At 33.2% G+C, this 23,977-nt stretch overlaps 1 protein-coding gene across 2 annotated transcripts; it reads right to left on the bottom strand.

Annotated features, from left to right (window-relative positions):
* Positions 1-11,773: 11,773 nt before the first annotated feature.
* Positions 11,774-22,827, bottom strand: LOC109001825 (probable leucine-rich repeat receptor-like protein kinase At5g49770). Of its 2 annotated transcripts, XM_018979388.2 has the most exons (20): positions 22,772-22,827; positions 22,132-22,260; positions 21,050-21,170; positions 20,895-20,966; positions 20,418-20,492; positions 20,252-20,323; positions 19,874-20,035; positions 19,700-19,774; positions 19,355-19,426; positions 19,184-19,255; positions 19,011-19,079; positions 18,735-18,809; positions 15,826-15,897; positions 15,562-15,699; positions 14,826-15,307; positions 14,414-14,572; positions 14,189-14,322; positions 13,613-13,832; positions 12,900-13,135; positions 11,774-12,381 (listed from the first exon to the last, which is right to left on the bottom strand). In XM_018979388.2, exons 2-20 carry the CDS (start codon positions 22,208-22,210, stop codon positions 11,911-11,913), a joined length of 2,856 nt encoding a protein of 951 aa, XP_018834933.1. In that variant the 5' UTR covers positions 22,211-22,260; positions 22,772-22,827; the 3' UTR covers positions 11,774-11,910. The 2 variants fall into 2 exon arrangements, with proteins under 2 accessions (XP_018834933.1, XP_018834853.1); XM_018979308.2 differs by lacking the exon at positions 22,772-22,827 and having other exon boundaries at positions 22,132-22,602.
* Between the last annotated feature and the right edge of the window lie 1,150 nt (positions 22,828-23,977).

Here is a 23,977-nt window from a genome sequence, read left to right as displayed (position 1 = left end):
CGGGCGACGAGTGTGGAGCACCACTGGAATCCAAGAAAGGTAAAGTTTGACTGTTAGAGGATTTGGGCGTAGAATGGGGAGAAATCCCTAATGGGGCTTGGGCAGAGGCACGATTTGGAATACGAGAAGAGCCACGCTAAGTCATTGTTGAAGAAATGGGAAGAGACGATATCAAAATGGTGAAAGGTAGTGAGTGTTTGAAACTTGAGAATAAAGCGAGAAGAGGAAATGATGTAAGAAGATGAAAGAAATAGAGCGGGAAAAATGGGCAATGATGAGGGATTCTTGAGAAGATGAAAGGGTTACAGTGCCGCCGTTTATTATTTTAATAGAAGAAAATTAATAAATTAAAACACGAGAACAATTACGGATGACGTGGGCCTTATTTTTAACATAACAAAAAGATGAATTTTCTCAAACCCACACCTTAGTTAGTATAGAAACTAGCGGGGTAGAGTGAAGGCACAAATTGATGAATTTCCCACGTGCAGGCACGGAAGAAATTAACGGGGTAACTAGAAGGGATATTTAGGGCATTGGGGGAAATAAGCCCATGCATTGGAAGGCCCAAGTTTTAGACCTTAGGAGTCGAATAAGCTCTGCAAGTGATTAAGCTGAATTATTGCATATTTTATATATTTAAAACTAATATATTTTATTTATTTTATTACATTATTATTGGTTTTAGATGAAAAATGATTAAGATGAATAAATCTGAGTTGTGATTTAAATTAGTTAATATCACGATTTATGCTTAATTTTATAACTTGTGATTTCATTAAACAATGTTCATTCACATGCACAATATAATTTTTTTGGTATATTCTATTTTCTTTTTATATTTTTTTTTATAATTTTTATTTATTTTTATATAGATAAAGAAATGCATACAGAAAATAAAATAAAATAAAAAAGTCAAGAAAAGTCAAAAGTAAAAGACACGAATTTCTATCATAGAGTTGGACGTGGGACACATGCTATTGTGATTTGACTTGCTTTTTGACTTAATGTACGTTAAGGTAGTGATAATATTTGAGAAGTGTTGAGAATGTTTGTGAATAGTTATGAGTAGAGATTGAAGTGAGTTTGTGGGTCCCATTGAAAGTATTTTGAATTGTTTGGATGTGTGAAGTATGTTGAGTTGTTGACTTTTGGATAGGTAGTTAAAAAATGTGTGGGTCCCATAAATATTATAGTGATTTTATTTTTAATAATAAATATTATAATGATTTTATTTTTAATTTATATATAATAGTGATAAATATTATAATGATTTTATTTATATATATATAATAGTGATAAATATTATAGTAATGTTAATTTTTATTTATATATTATAGTGATTTTATTTTTAATTTATATATAATAGTGATAAATATTATAGTAATGTTATTTTTTATTTATATATTATAGTGATTTTATTTTTAATTTATATATAATAGTGATAAATATTATAGTGATTTTATTTTTAATTTATATATTATAGTATTTTATTTTTAATTTATATATAATAGTGATTTTATTTTTTATTTATATATTTTAGTGATTTTATTTTTTATTTATATATTATAGTGATTTTATTTTTTATTTATATATTATAGTATTTTTTTTATTTATATATAATAGTGATTTTATTTTTTATTTATATTATAGCGATTTTATTTTTTATTTATATATAATAGTGATAAATATTTTTTATTTATATATTATTGTGATTTTATTTTTTATTTATATATTATAGTGATTTTATTTTTAATTTATATATAATAGTGATAAATATTATAGTGATTTTATTTTTTATTTATATATAATAGTGATTTTATTTCTTATTTATATATTTTAGTGATTTTATTTTTTATTTATATATTATAATGATTTTATTTTTTATTTATATATTATAATGATATATATTATAATGATTTTATTTATATATATATATAATAGTGATAAATAATATAGTAATGTTATTTTTTTATTTATATATTATAGTGATTTTATTTTTAATTTATATATAATAGTGATAAATATTATAGTGATTTTATTTTTTATTTATATATTATAGTATTTTATTTTTTATTTATATATTATAGTGATTTCTTTTTATTTATATTTAATAGTGATAAATATTATAATAATTTTATTTTTTATTTATATATAATAGTGATAAGTATTATAGAATGTTTGTGAATAGTTATGAGTAGAGATTGAAATAAATTTGTGAGTCCTATTAAAAATATTTTAAATTATTTAATATGTGAAATATCTTTAAAAATATAAAAATATTTAAAATATGTTGAGAATACTTTGATAACCAAACATATCCTTAGTCTTTGACTTGGTCTTCATGGAATTGAGTCATTGACGTAGGAGAGGTGGACTCTTTGGACGACGCAAGGAATTTTTTTTGTTTTGGAGGCTAGAAACGGACGCAACACGCAAGGCTAAGGGGGTTTTTCGGATTTTTAATCGCACGGGACGTAGATATTATTGGAGGGAGGCACAAATTCTTAGGGGGATTATTATTTTTCTTTCATTTTCATACCGACGGGAGATCATATCTTTTTAATTAGGTTGCTCTTTTTATTTCTTATTTTTTATTTAATTTCAATTTAAAATTTATGAAATATTTTTTAGATATTTAGCTTAGACTTTTGGGTATTTTATTTACTATTTATTTACTTCATATTATTTATTTTTCTTATTTTTTTAAGCTTTCATTGAACAATAATTACAATTGCTATGGATTAATTTTGAGAATTTGTGATTTGAATACAAGGATGAACCCTAGAATCTTATTTTGGAGCTTTTCAATTTTCAATTCGTATTTTGTCAATTACTTCCTAATCTAGTTTAATTATTAGATGAATTTTATTAATCTCTTAGTTCCATTGCATATTAGATCGATTAAAGCTTAATTATAACTTAAATAATTTCTGTTATATTGTTTAATTTTCAAATTAATTAAGATTGTTAGTTTCTTTTACATTTCATTTCAATATTCAAAAATCTAAAAATATGAATCTAACCCATGACTAGTGCCATTTTCATTCTTGTTGCACCATTCCATCTATTGCACATACCATAATTTTTATTTTCTTTTTGTGAATATTTTCACCATTTTAAACGAGTGTGATTTTAAATAACTTTTCCTGAGGAGATAATCTAGGAATTTATTTCTAATTGTTATGTGACATCATCCTGCACTTGGGATAGTCTTTGTGCTACTCATTTTTGAGTGAGTCAACAAGCCCAAAGATTAGATCTTTAACCACATGGTGAATAACATAAAGAATATATAACATCTTCGATGGATCAGGAAAGCTATCATATCGATTTATTTGAGAGTTATTTTAGATAAATTCTGGAGTTAGTCCTTATCAATATTTTCATACTCCTATAAATAACTCCTGAAGGTAACATATTGAGATTAATTCATATACTTATATTGAGAACATTTCTCTCTAACTTAGGCATTGGAGTATCCATAGGCACCCAGTGCCACTATCTTATTTGTTGCAAGTTGTTTGTGCAGTTTGTGGTGTGAAACACATCATTAATAGGTTTAGTCTAGTCTCGGTCCGGACCGAAATTGAGACCGGTCAGTCTTGGTCCCACAAATTGTGGACCGAAGAAATTCGGTGCGGTCCCAGGGTCTATAAATTTTAGACCGGACAGGACCAGTCTAAACCTCTATATTTATATTTCAAAAATATTTTTAATAATTTAATATATTATTTTTATATAGTAATTATATAAGTTAATGATGTAATTTTTATCTAATTTGTTATCATTGACCATATCAAATATAAAATAATATATGTTATCAATTAATAATAAATCATAAATTATGTGATAGTTTATCTTATTATATGTAAATAATTAATAAATAATATATATTCTACTATTTACACTTAATTAAAGCAATTAAATAATTTTTTTTAAAAATACTTAAATTGCAAGAAAGTATTAAAAAGCTACTTTAAGATCATTTTAGTCCTCGTTCACTTTAATCCGTTCGTTGTTACTTGTATCTGCGTGTGAAGTTGTTGGAAGTTAAACATAAAATTAAATCAGTTTCTTATAAATTTTAGAAAATCAAGAAAAGAAATAATAAAACTTATGAAACATTAAAATATTTCATAAATAAATAAATTTTTTGAAAAATTCTAATGAATTTTCAGAAATAACCAAAATAAGAAATCAAACATAAAAGATAAAACATTTTCAGAAAATAAAATATTTAAATATTTTAAAAAAAAAATACAAAAAAATACCGACCCTAGGAGTGGCACCGGTGGATGGCCCAAGCTAACCAACACCACCAGCCCATTTGGGTGCCCCAGACCCAACCACCCGTGGCTGCCGATGGCACCCTTAGTGGCCTCCCACGGGTCGCACCTCCATGGGTGACCATTTTTTTTGTTTTTTTCAAATTTAGTATGAATATATTTTCTAAATATTTTCATTTTTTAAAGTTTTTAATTAATCTTCTAACAATTCTTATAATATTTATGTGTTTTAAAACTGTTAATATTATTTTTTAAATTTAGTTTTTTAACTTTTTTTAGTTTTATGGGTTTTTAAATTCTTTTCAACGTTTTCTAAGTTTAGGCGTTTATATATTTTTTTTATTTTACAAAATTTATAAGAAAATATTTTTAATTTTATGTTGTAAAGGCTTTTAATCTTTTATTTATTTATTTATTTATTTCTGAAACTCATTTAAAACTTTTTTCATTTTTCTGATTTTTATAATTTTTTTACTGTTTATGCTGACGTAGCGCCATTTTTCATATTTTAATTGGCAGGTGGTTAACTGACACGCTAGCATCTTTGATCAGGAAATTGATGGAGGTAACGTAACAATAATCATATTTGTTTGTTCTAAATTCTTAAACTAAATTTAAAAAAGTGAAACTATAGGAACCTGAAGAATGATTTGTCAAAAAAAAATCAAAAGAACAAAAATCATTCCAACAAGTGCTTGCATAATTTTCGTGTAAAAATTAGACCTCCCCGACTGAACCTTTTTTTTTTTACTTCCTTTATTGTTTGTTATTCAGCTAGATCCTGCAGGATGGCTGCCCAAATGTTTTGTCAATCGACTTAACACAAAGTTAGTTATGATCATTGAAATCCAACTAGCGCAAGCTTCCCCAATTTTTTTTTTTTTGAAAAGAAGAATATCAATTCTTATTCATCTTAAATCAATACAGTTAGGATACGAGGATGAATTCCCTCCATTACAATGCTCTCTTCAGAGAGTTTGTGCATCCTTAGCTAATAAATGAGCCACATTATTGAAATTCCTTGAGACATGCTTAACCGACCACTGTTGTATCATACCAAGCTTATTCCTAATGTCCTGAATGATCATACCTACCGAAGTTCATTTCCCTGAATCACTATTGATATCATCAACTAATGTCTTGGCATCTCCTTCAAGAATAATACTGGACAAATGCAGCTATTGGCATAGAGTTACTGTTTTAAGAGCTCCTACTACTTCAGCCATCGTTGGATTTGGAAAAAGTGCCCTTTGAGACCTAAGAGTAGCAGCCACCTGACCATGCCAATCTCTAATAATCACCCCAACACCTATTCTGCAGTTTACAAGATCCACTGAAGTATCCCAGTTGGCCTTAAACCCATGTGAAGGAGGAGCAATCCACTGAGGGACTTGGCTTACTGTCACCCCTTCTTCCACTTGCTTATGGTTTGCAACCTGGAAATCACTTACTTTTTGTATAGCAGATTGAACAATTAAATTTGGATCCATAAATTTGACCTCAAACACAAAGCTGTTACTTTTTTTCCACAACTGATAACTGGTTTCTGCAAAGACTACCATATCAGGGACACTTACACTGAAAATAGATCCCTTACCAATTCCTTGAACTGGATCTCCTCTACTTTTACTTTCTGCAAACTCTTTAAACTTGCTCCCCATACCTCTTGAGCAGAGCTGCATGACCAAAGAGCACGAGTCATAGATTCTGGTTCAATTTGACAGATTGGGTACATAGCGTTCTCACTAATTCTCCTTTTAACTAAGTTCTGGTTTGTTGGCAAAGACTCATGGCAAGCTCTCCACACTAACATGCGTGTAGCATTTGGCACCATTAACTTCCAAATATCTTTCCAGACATCACTCTTCTTCACACTGTAAGATGATTGCCCCTTTTGATTTGATGCCATATCCCCTGCTAAATGATAAGCACTCTGACAGTGAATCTGCCATCAGTAGTGCATCTCCATATAAGCTTATCTTGAACATTACTCACACTGACTAGGATCCTACAAATTAAATTCACTTCCTTTTCTACAAACATCTCTCTCAAAATATTCATGTCCCATACCCCTGCTTGCTTGTTAATGAGATCAGAAACTCTCCTTCTAGCAACAAATTCAGGATAAGGAGATTGAACCTTGTAAGTAGATGGACGAGGGAGCCACTTGTCTGACCATATGTTCACTGATTCCCCATTGCCAACTCTCCAGAAAAGACCCTATTGCAGAACTGGTCTAACCTCCAAAAAACTCATCCACAAAAATGAGGCATTACTACCAACCTTAGTATGTAAAAAACCTGATCTATGAAAATATTTGGCGTTAAGGACTCGAGCTGCTAATGATGATGGTTGTTGAATGACTTTCCACCCTTGCTTTGCAAGAAGGGCTAGATTAAACTCTTCAAAGTCTCTATACCCCAAACCTTTTTCCCCTTTTGGTCTTCCCACTTGTTTCCAAGGAATCCATTGAGTTTTAGTCCTTTTATCTCTACTTCCCCACCAAAAATTTTTCATTAGCTTATTGATAGTAGTTAAAACTGCCTTAGGAAGCTTGAAAATACTCATGCAATAGGTTGGAATTGCCTGTACTATGGACTTCAACATCACCTCCTTGCAAGCCTTTGAAAGAAAGTTGACATTCCAATTGTTCATTCTATTTCTAATAGAATCCAAGATGGGTCTGAAAGTTGCCACTTTGTTTCTACCCACATATGAAGGAAGTCCTAAATATTTCTCATAAGATCTTGCCTCCCTCAGCCTTACTCCTGACAGAATAGCATCTTTAGCAGCTTGAGTTGTGTTCTTACTAGAATACATAGTTGTTTTCTCCAGATTTAACCTTTGACCAGAGGCATGTTCATAACAACTCAACAGTCTATACAATCTGCTCCACTCCAGTGCATTAGCTTTGCAAAAAAACAAACTATCATCTGTAAAAAAAAAAAAAAAAGATGGTTAACTGATAAGGTACCTCGAGCAAAAGGAAACCCAGAAATGAGTACCTTCTATTCAACTTTATCCAGCAACTTGCCAAGCATCTCTGAGCATAGAATAAATAGATAAAGGGATAGAGGGTCCCCTTGTCTTAACCGTCTTGAAGGATGAAGAAATTCCTGTGGAGCTCGATTAATCATCTAAGAGTAACTCACTGTTTCTACACACTTCATGATCAGACTAGACCATTTCTCTCCAAATCCCATTTTCTTTAAAACAGCAGCCAAAAACTTATATTGAATTCTATCGTATGTCTTGCTCATATCCAAATTGAGGGCCATATACCCTTCCTTTTTACCCCTCATCCTATGTTGTATAGAGTGCATGGCTTCATAGGCAATAATGATATTATTTGAGATTAAATGACCTGGGACAAAAGCACTGTGAATGTGAAATCAGAGAAGGAAGAAATTGTTTTAGCCTATTAGCCAAGACTTTGGAAACAATTTTATAGAGAACATTGCATAAGCTTATAGGCCTGAACTCAGTGGAAAATTGTGGTTTTTTCTTCTTTGGGATTAGTGCTATGAAGGTCTCATTAATACCACCCAAGCCTCTACTAGAAGATAAGAAATCTTTAACTGCCAGGAACACCTCAAACCCCACAATAGACCAATTGTCTTGATAGAATCTTGTTGAGAAACCATCAAGGCCTGGTTAACTCAAAGGGTCCATCTCGAAAACAACCTTCTTCACTTCATCAAAGCTACACTCCTTCTCAAGCTGCCTATTCATCTTAGAGGTAACTAATGGTTCAATGTCACACAATGCTACATTAATGTCTCGAGGATTGGATGTCATAAACAAAGATTGGTAATATTCTTGGAATAGTTGGCTGATTTCCATCTGATTTCTAGCTTTCTGACCTCTTTCATTCTCTATTTCCTTTATCTCATTCGATTGTCTCCTTTATGTGGCATATCTATGAAAATATTTAGAATTTTTTTCTCATTCTTTTAACCATAACTGCTTAGATATTTGTCTCCCTTTAATTTCCTCTTCCTCCATTAAAGTATCCATTTCTTCCTGTAGGTTATTAATGGTAGCATTAAAATTGCCCTTGTTAATCTTTTGAAGCTCTTGTAACATGCCTCTCTTAGCATTAAGAATTCTCTTTTTCTCCCCTCCATTTGTTTTGGACCAGACAGTTAGCTTGGACCTGCACCTTGATAGATCTTCCTTTAAATTGAACATAGAATTATCCCTTCTCATGCTAACCCTCCAAGCCTTTTGAATAATGTCCTTGCATTCGTGTTGTTTTGACTAGCTAGCCTCATAACAAAATACTTTATCTAATCTTCTGTTCATACCAACATCATTCTCATAGGAAATAAGAAGAGGGGAATGGTCAGATTGTAAAACTAGAAGCACTCTCACCCCTGTGTGACTAAAGAGCAGATGGCAAGGATTATTACCAAAAGCTCGATCCAACCTCTCTTTGATACATGTAGCCCTTTCCCTTTTGTTGCACCAAGTAAATTGAGACCCTTTATACCCTAAATCACTAAGATCACATGCATAAAGAGCCTCTAAATTTTTCCATTTGAGAGAAAGGTCTATTAGTTGCACCATACTGCTCATCATTGGTAAGCAGCTCATTAAAATCCCCACAACATAACCATGCAACTTCTCCCTTAGGTTTTAAATTTCTAAGCAGTTGCCACCAACTTTCCTTTCTTTTTTCCACCACTGGATTTCCATAGAGATCTGTCACCATCACCTTCTGATCACCATCATCCAAGCTAATTGACAAAGAAATATGGTTTTGGGAGTAAGAGAATAATTATGCTTGTATCTCAGCTTTCCATAACATAGCCAATCCACCACTTTTCCTTATGCTATCCACCACAAAGCTACCTCCAAAACCCAACTTGTTTCTAATACCCTCCACCTTTTCTCTCCTACACTTAGTTTTTGAAAAAAAAAATGATCTTTGGGTCCTTTTCCTTCACCAAAAGGTGAAGCTCATGAACTGTCTAAGGGTTCCCAAGCCCTCAGTAGTTCTAAGTAAGTAGAATCATGGGAATTGGCAGGGCTGCTCAGTAGCCACTACCATTATTAAATTCTCACTCTCCTTATCTCTTAGATTCAATTTAGTTCTTTTTTCTCCACCTCCCTCCTAAGTAACCAGAGCCTTTCTTTTAACAGATTGATCAAACATTTCCAAATCCTTGTCTATCTCATGCACCTGGCTGCTAAAAGTAGTTCTACATGCACGTTCCTGCATGGCTACCAAGGGTGTATGGTCAGAGGTTGCCTCTAGTTGATCTGTCACCAAAGTTCCCTCATTAATGATATTATTTCGATGTTGGTCCTAATTAGCATCAATAATTTCCTTGTGAGTAGACGTTGCAATATCGTGTAAGCCAGTTGCCTCTAGACCAAGGTCAACTTTCCTAGCATTGAAAGAGAATATATTGTTACCAAAATTAGAATCAGAAATCTGTTCAATTCCCCCATTAGTGGGATTTAATAGAAGGCCTTCCTGATTTTCAACATCTTTCAACTCCTTTCCATCTTGTCCACCATCAATCTTAGACTCGCTTGAAAACTCCCTTCGACCATTCTCCGATGACCCTCCACCACCCTACTCCTTTCTTTATGGACTCGATTCTGACTTGTGCTTTTACTACTTGCCCTCAACCATGCACCATACTATTGACTGAAACTATCCACTGCATTCTTCCCCATCTCCACCTTTTCACATCTTCCTACACCATTCTTGATCGTGCCACAGTGACAGCAAAAGTTGGGCATCTTTTCATATTTAAAATGTATTCAGTACTTTGATCCCTCTAGAGATATGAATCTCCCTCTAGCAAGAGGTTTGGAATGTCCGATAGAACTTTCACATGTAAGAATTTCCCCCAGCAAGTTTCACTCCCATATGTATCCACCATCAAGACTTTTTCCCAAAGAACTTCTCAGTTTCTCTCCCATACTCGCAGACATACCGGCAAATGGCATGTCATGACGTTGAATCCAAAAGGTTCATATTGGAATTGCATTTCCTTGACTTTGCCCCTTCGCAATCTTGTATGCACAACAAACTTTTATTAAAGGACCACAAACGCCCATTTAGGACTCTTGTTTTATCTACTTTCCTTTTAAATTCAACCAAAAACTTGTTTCTCCCCACCTCTTTGAAGGCTGCTTGACCCTCTACATGCCATACTTTATTCAAAGTATTCATGAGGCCCCCTCTATTTGTCTCTTTATCAGCTATCAAACAAATCATAATACACAGTTTACTCTTCGATAAAGACAAAGAAACTTCTTCATCGCTAACCTTTATCTCCTGTTGTTCTTCTTCTGTCAACTTCAGTCCCTCACACAGCAATGACAATTGACAAGTCACCATCCATCCTCCCAATCTCCATAGACTAGAGTCTAAGGGCATAAAGTCTCTAACTTTCCTAAGGAAAACTTAGAAAAACCTTACTTCCACGAGGTGAAAGAAGGTAACAAGAAATTACTTAGCAGTATCACAAGCTTCTCCAATTAGCGCAAGCTTTCCCAGTTAGAACATTCATTTCCTCCGAGTGTGTTTTCTTTTAACTTTTATTTGGAGTTATTAAAGGATTTTTTTTGGGGCCCGCAACCCCACGGTCTCCAATTGGTTCCGCCACTATGCGTGCATTGCATGTGCATGTGAGTGGCATGTCAACCTCCACATTTATTTGTCTGGTATTCGTTGGTTTATTATTTATTTTATGATAATAGAAACTTTTGATGGTGCAGTAGATCTCGTTTGAATTTCAAATTTATTTTAATTTAATTTATCTCATTATTATCATTTTTTTAAATTTTTATATTAAATTTTACATAAATAATTCAACTTTTACAAATCTTAAAATAATAATAATATTAAAAATAATATTCTAATAATATTTTATTTAACTTATTTAAAACTATTTCAACTCATATCTATCTAAATTTAAACAAGACCGAATTTTCACGAGAGCCAAATTGAAATATAAAAAATAAAGTTTTTGGAGGACGAAATGGAACTTTGATACGACTGGTTGTAATTTGCAACATCAATTAAATACAGAGCATTAAAAAAATATCTTACTAGCAGGCAAAAATTTTAATTTATTAACGAGAAGTATTAGATCTAAACATAAATTTTGTATAAAGAAATTTATATGCATGACTTATTGGAATATGTTAAATCTATTTTATAATTAAACGTAATTTTATAATTTAATGAATCACATTAAATTATATAAATGTGTAAACTTTATTGCGTAAGATTTATGTTAGACAAAATATTTCTCTTACCAGAAATTCAAGAGCATGGATTTAACTGATTATTGTCAATTTTACTACTTTAACTTAAGTCAGGTGTGTAACACACTACTTGTGAGTTGTGTGTGACTCGTTATAATTAAGAAAAAGTTTAGAGTTTAGACACTAATAATTATCCATTCGCGAATAGCAATTCGCGGTCATTCGCTAGATTATTCACAACTAGAAGCGAAAAATATGACAATTCTGATCTATATCCACAGTTTTGGCATTTGTTCCACAGTACAAAGAGAAAATAATAATATAACGAATGTCAATTATGATTGTGGTTTTTTCTCATATAAAACAAACAACCAGTTATGCGAAAGGATACTTAATGAGGCTCTATCTTTAAATTCGGATAAACCCCACTGTATTCAAAGCCATCGTTGCTGTAAGGATGGTGGGAATTCTCCTTGGTTACCTCGTAACTCTCTGAAGTGGATGCGGATTCAGCATCGGGGTTCAAACCAGCCAACTGCATAATGTTCTCAATCATTTTCACCACCACACCCATTGCAGGCCTGTTAGCTCCTGATTCTTCAACACAACTCAATGCCAGGTCCACGATCTTCTCTAGACTTTTCGGTGATGTTTGCAAGTCAATGGTTGGGTCGAGAACTTCATGAAGGTTGTATAATACTTTCGTTCTATCCATTGCCGTACGAACCACTCTGACAATGTATTTCCCCCTTTCAATTGGCATTCTTGCAGTTATCAACTCCAACATTAGCACTCCAAAGCTATATACGTCACTCTTTTCAGTCAACTGTTGGGTCATGTAATATTCAGGATCCAAGTAGCCCTACACCATTATAGAACGTCAATTCACAATGCTACATTTTACGCAATTCTATGGAATTTTTAATGAACTTAAGCTTAAAGCTAGCGCTCATCTTATAAGAGGTTTGTTAAACTTAGATTTCCTTTAGTCATAGGAAGTCATTCGTATTGTTTGTTAAGGACATTTACATCCTGCGCAACGACAGAAGTGACCTTATGGTCCAATTGGATCTGGTCAGCATCTACCTAAAAAAAAAGAGAGCAAGTCCGATAATAGTATCCTAACACAGTCAATCTTATATTTTCTGAGAATACCCAACAATGGGACTCTAAAACTCCTGATCAAATGCAGCTTGGATATTACCAGTTGCTACTGCTTATATTGTGAGGATAAAAATCTCATGGCAGAGTCAGAGACTTTTCACTGAATTCATTTTAAATTATAAACTATGGCCATTACTTCTTGCTTTTCTCTTCATTTTACGAGGAAAAAAAACGTTAATTTTGCAAGAGTAGAGGTTTGTAGGATTTTCAACTGACCATTGTGCCTTTCACTTGAGTGGTGACATGATCTTTTTCACCATCACCCATAGGCTTAGAAAGACCAAAGTCAGCTACTTTTGCATTTAAGCGCTCATCCAGCAAAATGTTAGTTGATTTAATGTCCCTGTGTATAATAGGAGGGTTGGCAAGTTCATGGAGATATGCTAGACCTCTGGCTGCACCAAGAGCTACTTTTAGCCTCCTCATCCAATCCAACCGGATTCCTGATCTCCCTGCATAAGCAACAACTATTTCATTAATTTTTATACCAAAAAATTGTCAGGATTCTCAGGTATGCCTTATATTTCTAGGGGGGAGAGGGGGTGAGGAGAGAAGCATTGTAACACAAATATGATGACCATTGACTTCTTCTAATTGTAACCCCACGTTGGTTCTTATTGGGTAAAATACGCTTTATAAGTATTCTAATGGGCTCCAATTGTAATGCTGATATGGCCTTTTCGAGCATAAGTCCACACCATGGAACCATTAAAAAATTTATTAATTATGTTTTATTGTGTGTTGGACTTTATTTCTTTTGTGAGTAGATACATGATACGTTGTCTTCCCATTAATTCCTTTGTCGTGAACCATATAAATGCTAATAAACTGAAGAGTTCCACAAAATCATTAATGAAGTTCTACACCAGAGTGTCAACAGATACCTGAATTTCATAGAGGAAAGAAGGTAAAGAATATGATGGAAGTACCTGAAAGGCTATCTTTCAGGGTACCGTTTGGAACATACTCATATACCAGCATTTGTTCACCTTGATCGAAACAAAAACCAACGAGGCTGACAAGATTCTTATGATGAACCCTTGATAGAAGTTCAATCTCAGTTTTGAACTCAAGCCCACCCTGCATAGATTCTGTTTGAGCTCGCTTAATGGCAATCAGTTGACCAGCAGGAAGAGTTCCCCGATAAACCTGAAAAAATGTCTAAAGATTATATATTTGCTAAACAGGTGGTGACAGGAACAGTAAGAACTATGTGAGAAGCTTAAGAAACATTTTTTAACGAGAAGGATTTTGATGACAAAAATATTGAAAAAGATTAATAAATGGAAGGAAAGAAGAAAAAGAATAATTTAACAAGAAATTCATGGGAAAGAAGAAGAAAAAAAGAAAGCTTTAGAAAGTGAATTAAGGATTTAAAATGGAAGCAGACAAAACAAATTAGATAGACCAGAAATATTTCTTGTTATAAAAAAAGCATCTTCCAAAATATTCTCACAAATTCAGAAAAGAATCAATATATTGGAAAGATGCAGCCATCATTAAACCTTCCCATAACCCCCAGATCCAATAGAATTTGCTTCAGAAAACTTGTTGGTGTACTTCTTGAGCTCCTCAAAAGAAAAGGATCTTGCCCCTTTTAACTGAGGAATGCCACCACTGCTCTTTGGATCCCAGTGTGCTGCATTTGTGTGACATGAAAATGAGTGATAACATACCCTTCAAATTTCATACAACTCTGAAGTGCCAAGTTCATATCCTACTTATCTTACCAAAAGGATTTAATTGCTCAGAAGCTCTTTCTGCTCTTCTCTTTTGACGGAAAGCATAAGTCCCGGCAAGGAGTAACAGTAGCAGCAGGACGGCGCCACCAGCTGCTGCTCCAATTATAATGCCCGTGCTCAAAGACTTTTTTGATTCTTTAGGTCCTCCTAAGGTAATATACACACACGCACGCGCACACGCACGCACGCACGCGCGCGCGCGCACACACACACACACACACACACACACACACACACACACACACACACACACACACACACAGAGAGAGAGAGAGAGAGAGAGATCGTTAATAAGAGCAAACTAACATTGGCAAAATTTTTTGTTTATGAGATGCATCACAGTAAGCTGAAGCAAACACCAAGAATTTCATTTTATTCAAAATGAGAAACTTGAAGTTACCTGCATAGTGCCCATATGGATCAGCAATAAAATAGAAGGGTCCAAAATCTGGTGGAGGCTTAAAATTCTGATTGCTGAGCATAAACCCAATCCTAGAAATTCCTGTTCGATTGAAACGATCTTGGCCAGATGGGAAGACTTCTAGGCTCAATTCCAGGTTCATAGACGAGTCTCTGATTGGGTTACTCAGGGAAACTGAATCCACAGGCAATTTTGCAGACTCAGAATATTCCATGAGAGACTTCTCAAGAGCCTTGTAGTAACTTACATTTCCCAAGTCTGAAAAGGAAGGAGCTCTGAAGAATAGCGTTCCCATGTATGGATATGCACATTTACAGTTAGGGCTTGGAATCTGATCCAAATTGCACTGAACAGGCTGACAGTTATTTTGTGTGGTTGAGTATAAGGAATTATTCGATTGGGGAACCACACAGTAAATCTTTGTGACTTCTGTTTTTGGACAAACGGGGTTATCCACGAGTCTGTAGAAGATTATGGAAAATTAGCCCAATGATACCAAAAACCATTATTAAAGAGAAAAGAAAAAGAATACTAATCAATAGTGTAGATAGGATGGCGATTTTAACTTTCGCCAAGGAATCGGTAGTCAAATTTTTTTTATAGGCACCGGGTGTCCGAGAACGGTGTCCTGACTATTCCAGGGGTGCACAGGCCCTTGACAATTTTTTGACACCACAAGTAAATGAAATGACCAAGATTACCGAATTTGGCTTACATCAAGTCCCTGTTGTATCCTCCAGCTGTATTTATGAAGCTGACAATTGAATTGTTCCGCAAATCGATGAGTTGCAGTTGGTTGCTATAGGCGATGCTAATATTTAAGGTGCCATTGAGCTGGTTGTTCCTTAATACCCTGTCTCCACAAGCAGAACCATCGCATCATTATCACTCTATATATGCATATATCTATATAACAAAATTGCATCATCTTTGAGCTCATGCTTGGATCAGTTCTACTTGAGATCAAGCTGATACTCACACGGTCTGTAAATTTGGAAGGCTGAATAGGGAAACAGGAACTGGTCCTTGAAGTCCAGCATTTTCCATCACTCTGCCAATAAAAGAGTTAAAGAGTGTTTGCTTAATGAAATTTTGTGAAGGTTTGAAAATTTTTTTGAAAAATTTTGAGATGTGTTTTATATGGGTTTTGTGAAGGTAGATAAAAAAATTTTGAATAATTTTTTTAAAATGTGTTTGTGAGGGTGGATGGGTAGAATTGAAAAGTTGTTTGAATATAATTTCTTCAGAGTACTTTTTGTTATGGTTTTCGTAAAAGTTGCTTTTCATTGAAATCTAGGCAAATGATTGGATGAAAAGTTGAAATATATATATTTTTTTTAAATTTAAAGATGTTTATATTGATTTCTTTTGAAAATTGAGTAAACCAAACAGCCTTAGAGGTTACAGAGGTTACAGATCATAAGTAGATTGAAGCAAAGTCTCTCCTATTCTCATAGTAGCCGGACGATACCAAAGACATTAAAGCATCTCCCTGCTTGACAAATTTCTGAATGCATTCATATACTCATGCAGGGCTTTACCGTCTATATGGACATTCTCAAGTAGGCCTGTTCATCCGGGCCGGGAAAAACCCGGTCCAGTCCAGAACCCGGAACAAATTCAGGCCGGTACCGGCATAGAAAAATCCAGGTACACACGGTCCGGGTACTGGGTTTTAAACCTGAAACCCTGTTTTTTATTTTTTATTTTGTTCATTTCTAGCAACTAAATGGACATAAACTCAAAAGAAAAATGCATATTATGTCCAATGAATCATCCATTTTATGTTTTTTTTTTTTTTTTACTCTCTTCTCCATGTGGTTTTTTATTGGTGGTCAAGGAACATGTAGGCTTTGATTTAAAAAATTAAATAAATAGAGTTTGAATGCTGCATCAATATTTTTTTCATGAAAAAATATTCATAACAAGTAGCCTTGATATAATTTTTTCATGAAAAAAATGTTGATACAGCATTCAAACTCTATTTATTTAATATTTTAAATCAAAGCCTATATGTTCCTTGACCACCAATTAAAAAATAAAAAATCCTGGGTGCAACCAGGAACCTGAGTTTCGGGTTTTTAAAAACCGGTTTCAATCCGGGTTTTGGCCCAGGTTAACCCGGTCCGGTTTTGAAACCCGGGTTCCCAGGCCAGATGAACAGTACTATTCCCAAGCCAGAAGAAGGGGAAAGGACACCTTAGGTTTCCATTTGAATCCTCTTAAAACATATCCTAACCAGCCCGAATCCTCAAACAAGACAAGAATTATCGAGGTCTGTTTTGCCAGTGACATAACTTGAAAGAAAAAATCAGAGAACAACTTGATCAAAACTGCTAATGGCATAACTCAAAAGACAGTCCAAAGAAGAACCACGAAGTCAAAACTACTTATCACATAACTTAAAAACAAGTTTGAGAAGAACTGCTTATTCAACACCCCCCTTGAGAGATGCAATGCTATGGAGAAAAATGGACTTAAAAAAGTGTCAAATAAATTCAATACCAGACTACATACAATTAGGGCTGAAATGAATAAAGTAGCTCGTGAACAGCTTAAGTTCGACTCGTGTATACTCGGTTTAAAATCGGTTCATTTCATAAATGAGATGTTTGTAAACACTCATATAGGTTTGAATATTAAACAAGCAAATCTCGTATAAACTCGGCTCGACTCAGTTTAGACTCGTGAACATAGCTTGTATAAGCTTGACTTGAGTCGTTTAAGCTCGTAATATGTTTTATATATGTATATGTTATATTTATTACGTGTTAGTTATATTTTATATAGTCAATTATATATTATTAATTTATTTATAGTTTACCTTATTTAATATATATATATTATGTTCCCAAAATGTGTATAGGATAATTTGTATAATAATATATCATACAACTATAACTTTTGATTTATCATATTATCTATATGTATTAAATAGTTTAGTTTATTAAATTTATCTTATGTATTATTTTTTAATTTATAACTATAAGTTATTTTATAAAAAGTTATACCAAAAGAAATTTTAATCATAATTATTTGGTTGAATAGTTAAATGGATGGAGTTATTTTTGTAAAATTTAAAAAATTTTAAATCAAAAGATAAAATTCAGGATTTAAAAAAAAAAATCGAGTTCGAGCTCGAGCCAAATTCGAACAACATTAATGGTTAACGAGCCGAGTTCAAACAAAGATATTCGAGTTTTATTCAAGTTCGAGCTGAGTTTGAACGAGTAAACATGTTAATCGAGCTCGAGCACCCTTGTTCGAATTTGACTCGACTTGGTTCATTTGTAGCCCTACATACAATTGACACTGCGAGCATATTAAAAAAAAATCCAGCAGAATATATCATGTCAATGATCTGTTAGTAAGGATATGCTAGGTTGGATGGGTGAAATGGAAACATGGTCTCTTTTCTGGAAAAGTTCGGTATTCATACTACAGCAGTGCTAGGCATTCAAGGAATATATTGGCAATTCGAGTCAATGAATAGAATATTGGGGATGTTGGAAAACTTGAGCAGCACATGAGATATGATAAAATCAAAATTTACTACTCTCCCAGAAATTAGAGACAGCTGCAGAAAAGTACAGTGAAGACTAGAGACTGCTTCTGGCAAAGGAGATGCAATGCAGGTCAAGCTAACTTAAACACAAGGAGGCCAAAAACTGTGAGAGAAGTCTTGATAGGCTGTAATTTAAACAATAATATCTCTTAGATAAACAGAAAGGCCAGATAAGGATTTGCATAACCAACCTAAAATTCAAATAATGCTTTTGACACGAATTTGTCTCCTTAAAAAAATTCTTAATTTTGCCCTTGGCATTATGAATGTGTTGATAAAAGAATGGGGAGTGGATAAGGAGGAGTGAGCGGAGCAAAACTTACATTGTTGTCAAAGACTGTAAGGTTGAAAACCATGTAGGAATATCGGGCGCATCAAAATCATTGTTGCTCATATCCCTACCAATCAGATTTCAGTCGAAGAACATTTAGCTACAGGACTTTATAGAATCACAAAAGAATATAACAAAGACAAGTATTATCTGCATTGGATGAAAATCAAATGAACAATAGATAATCATTTAAAATGGTCTCAAAATGCTTACTTAACCTTGCACCACAACAAAAATTCAAAGGGTCACTGAAACCATATCAACTTACATATATTTGAGGAGGTTCATGCCATTAAGCTTTGGTATAGGACCAGTCAGCTTGTTGTTCGACAAGTACCTGAAAAGAGGCTCTTTTAGTATAAAAAAATTCCTTATATAATTATGAAAGCTTTCATAAACCAAGTTTGAATACTGCATTCAAAATGCATCTTTTCTGCTTACAGCTCGCCAACATTCACAAGACTGTTGAGGCTCGAAGGCACGGGTCCACTTAGTGAATTTCCATCAAAGCGTCTGCAGCCAACAAAGATATTTTAGTATAATAACCTGTCAAGAGTTCAAAGCCAGCCACTTTGGACTGAGTTCACACGTGTATGTGAGCTAGATACTCACATCACCTGCAAAGTCTGCACAAGTCCAATGGTGTCAGGGATGCTGCCAGTGAGATCATTGCTGTTGAGAATCCTGGCCAGAAACAATATATGAGCAGATGGAAAGTAATAACTAAATTGACAGCATCTTGTGGTAACAATTGAGAATATCAGATATTCAACATTAGAGCTCCCCCCAACCCCTTAAAAAAAAGCAGAAGTGATACTCAGAAAATAAAATGATGATGTGCACCAAAGTGAGACTACTAGACATATATTTCATAATGTTGCTAATATTAACCCGTGAAATCTTGCCACCCAGTGGTACTTGCTAATTCTAGATAATAGATGGTTTCACAAAACTTACAAATGTATCAAAACCATGCTTGAGTTGAAAAGTTGAGGTGGAATTTCACCCGAGAGCTTGTTCTTTTCAAGATGGCTTCATATAATGTAGAGAACCATTGTGTTACTAGTTGGAGAAACAAAAAATGAGGAGAAAAGACGATGATTAACTTGAAGTTATAGAGACTTGACATACAAGTGCTTCGCATGAACTAGCATATCAAGACCAGGTTTAAACCCATTAGAGACTGGTATTGGTCCAGAAAGCTGGTTTTCAGCTAGGTCCAGCCAATAAAGATTGGAAAGATTACCAATAGAAGCTGGAATTGGTCCATTGAAGCTATTATTATTCAGTGATCTGCAATTGATAGCAAATGAAGAGTTTCAGTTTATATTGGCCAAGTAATGAAACTGCACTAGAAATACCCAATGGGAGATTAATGCAGAACAATAGACCCTTCATCTTGAGCATCATTGTCTATTAAATAGAAGATAACCCAAGATCAATAAGTAATTTCATGTGTATCTGAAATTGCAGTAAAACAATAGAGTACTACTGCATCAAAAGCCTTACAGAATAGTTAGCTGCGGCAGATTCCCAATTGCGTCTGGAATAGGTCCAAAGAAACTGCAACCAATCAGGTTTCTGGTTTGCAAAAAGCAACAGCCTGATTAAAAGGATCTTAAATACACAAGTCAAGTACCAGCTATTACTCCGACAGCAATTGATATTTCCTTACAAGTTTAGTAGCTTCTGTAAATTCCCAATTGAATTAGGAAGTTGTCCTGTTATGTCTTTGTTGTAAGATAAATCCCTAAATGAAAAAGCTGATAATTAGAGAATAAATTACAAAATACTAATTGAATAATCTACTAGCAATACTGCAACAAAAAAATGGCCATTGATTTGAGCCAATTAACAAAATTAAACAAATACAATTTCTTAAGCACTACTTTCATGATGATAATCTCCCGAAATGGTCAGTCTCTGAGATTAATATCTCAAAGATAAGAGGAACCTCAGGTATGAGGATTAAACTGAATCTTATCTCATGAATATCTCATGACTGTGCTGCCTCACATGTTATGCACTGAATCTTAAGATATATGAGGATGGAACTGTAAGAAACAAGATGGTAGCCCAGCTTTCACACACAACAAATTTGTAAATAGGTTATTATCTAATAGAAGAGGCTAAGTGCAAAAAGAAAACCTACAGAGTCTGTAACTCAGACAACAACTGGATTTCACCAGATAGCTCACCCGTCAAATTCATGCTTGTCAATACTCTGAAACAAGGAGCCGTCACATTAATATAAAAGAATGGGACAATGTTAACAACCTTCTAAGTGCATTAAAGGGTGAAGCATACATGGAGGTCACACGTGAATTGGTGCATACAATCCCTTCCCAATTGCCACCACAAGGATCAGCACCTACCCAATTTGGTGGTGTGTTCTTCAACTCATCCATGAGAGAAATTAGAGCTTTATCTGCACCAGAATTTGTAAGGTAGTTTAATGACTCGGAAAAAAAAAAAAAAAGAAAAGAATTTCCAGACAGAGTAATACAAATATTATATTGAATTTATATATAAACTGATAGAAGGGTTATGACTAGCTTTATCCCATTACAGGGAAAGCGTTTTTCAGGACATGATCACACTCTAATGTTGACCCAGGTAACAAAAGAAAAGCAAAATCCAAAAGCCGATCCTCTTATCAGGTTTGACTTATCCCAGTTCAACTGTTGGCAATTAACTTTAAAGGCACAAAGCCATGAAATGCACGTCATTATATCATAATCAAAATAAATATATCCCGAGGGCCGAGTAAATTGAATCAGACTTGAAAACGATAATTTCAATTTCTAACTTAATAACGCAACTAAAAAATCGTGTCCTAGAGAAGAGAAGTCTGTCAAAACACAATATTAAAATACGCGGTTAATGGCACAAAAGGTTCCTCTATGCCAATGATCAGTTGTTGTAACCTTCATTCTGCAGATGATTGAAAATCATTGAGAAGAACATAAAACGAAATCCTCAGTGTTGTGGAGGAATGTGGGGAAGGAAAAGGATTCCAAAGTGTAATTTCTCTGTCTTTGGGATTTCCACGGAACAAAAGGAAATCCACCCTAAGAGGTCGAATTATTGGGCAAGGGGCAGTGAAGTGGATTAAGTTCTTCGGTTTAATCTATGGATGAAATACTAGAGATTTTAAGATTCATAATTCCAAATTCTTGTCTTTTGACTCTTTTCCACGTTTACAAAGCAACTAAACGTATTTTGGTCATAATTAAAGTTGAAAGAAATTAGAAGAAGAAGAAGAAGAAGAAACGTTATTCACTTGCTAGGAAAACTTAAGAACGGATATAAGAAGCCTGTCAAACTCAAGTGAAAACTTGATGAACAAAAAAAAACGTCATGACATGGAAACATGGAATTGAACTTACAATCATCATTGGCCGTCCCCGTTAGTACCAAACACTGGATGGAAAGTAGCAGCAGAATCAACCGAGTCCTTTGACCCATTACTTAACGAACAACGGGCTTCAATAGCTCAGAATTGCTGTAATTGAGTCCTGTAGAGTGGGGAAAATGCTCGAGAAGTTTTAGGTGAAACCGATATGAAGTCCGTAGTCAATATTTTAAAAGGAAAAATGCTTCCATCAGCCTATGCCGCTGCACACCAATGTATTGAGTGTTGAAAAAAAAAAAAAAAACATCACGTGAGATGTGCTGCGGCTGTAGACTGATGCCCAGCATGTCTCGGGATAGATTAGTGAACTCAAACTACAAAAAGAGAAACTTGAATGAAGAAAATTTTTATGGTCGTAAACTATGTAATAAAAGGACCAAAATGGGCTGTCTTTAGTAGAACACCGTTTGGGTGCGGACAGGGAGGGGGGTGGGGGATGTGAAAGGTAATAAAAAAGATAATTTGGTTCTGAATTTTGATATAAGAGTTCAGGAAACAGAAAAAGTCGCATCCAAAGAAAGATTCAAACGAAGCAATTTGTTTGTCATACTGGTTAAGAAACCTAATCGACCTATGATTAAGGTGATAATAACAATAAATAGCAAGTTGTGTACCAGCGCAGAAGCAGAAGTGAAGAGATTCCAGTTCCACGCCAGGTGGTGCTGCCGTCTATTCCAAGGCTTGTTTTAATATATATTTAAGCGCCGGCAGGTATGTTTGAATACAAGAATTTTTTTAATTTATTTTATCCTATTTCATTTAATTTAATTATTATAATTTTTTTAAATATTGATATAAAATATAATAAGAATACTGTTATGGATCCTAAATTTAAAATCTAAAAAATATCCTGAATAGTGTAATTTTTTTCTTTTTTTTATGTATTTTTTTAAGCATTATAAACATTTAAAAAAATAAAAAATTCACAACATCATTAAAAAATATTTTCTTAATTATCCAATAAAAAAATAAAACAAAAATTCCATTCGAGACATTTTTTGAATCCAAATTCGAGATCCAAAATATTTCTCATATAATAAATAATTAAAAAATTTTAAATATTAAAATAAAAATAATATTAAAAAATAATATTTTATTCAATTTTTTATTTTTACCTCATCTAAACTTAGACCTCGTTTATTTTTAAAAAATATTTCATATCATCTTATCTCATTTAATTATTATAATTTTCTCAATTTTTAATATAAAATAAAATAAAAAATTTAATTTTTTTAAATATTAAAATAAAAATAATATTAAAAAATATATTTTAATAATATATTTTTTATTTTAATTTTAATTCATCTTATCTCGTATTATTTCTGTAAAAATAAAAAGTAAATCAAACTCCTCCTAAGTCAGTCCGAATAAATAAAACAAAAATAGGAAGATAGGCCGGCAGGCATATGAAACTGGGTCAACTTGATTAGAAGTTGGAGTAGTTGAATTCTCAAAATCGTTTTAAATTCAATGCCACGTCATGTATGTATAGGAAGCAAAATAGTATTTTCCATGGAAAATGCTAGAGCTCCCGCTGGGAGCTCCCGCTGGAGCTCTAGTGTATTTTTTTATGTGTATTTTTAAATTTTTTTTTTATATAGATGTTTTTAATGATTTTAAATATTTAAAAAAAAAATTTATAATATTATTAAATAATACTTGCTTAATCACGAAATAAAATATAAAATTATATAAAAATATTTTATATTTTACTTCGTGATTAAGGAAGTATTTTTTAATAATTTTTTTTTTACTTCTTGATTAAGAAAGTGTTTTTAATAATGTTTTAAATTTATTTTATTTTTTAAAAAATATTAAAA

This window comes from Juglans regia, chromosome 13, assembly GCF_001411555.2.
Source record: "Juglans regia cultivar Chandler chromosome 13, Walnut 2.0, whole genome shotgun sequence".
Taxonomy (NCBI): Eukaryota; Viridiplantae; Streptophyta; class Magnoliopsida; order Fagales; family Juglandaceae; genus Juglans; species Juglans regia.
Note: the sequence above shows the minus strand (reverse complement) of the source record. Positions and strands in the feature narration are given on the sequence as shown.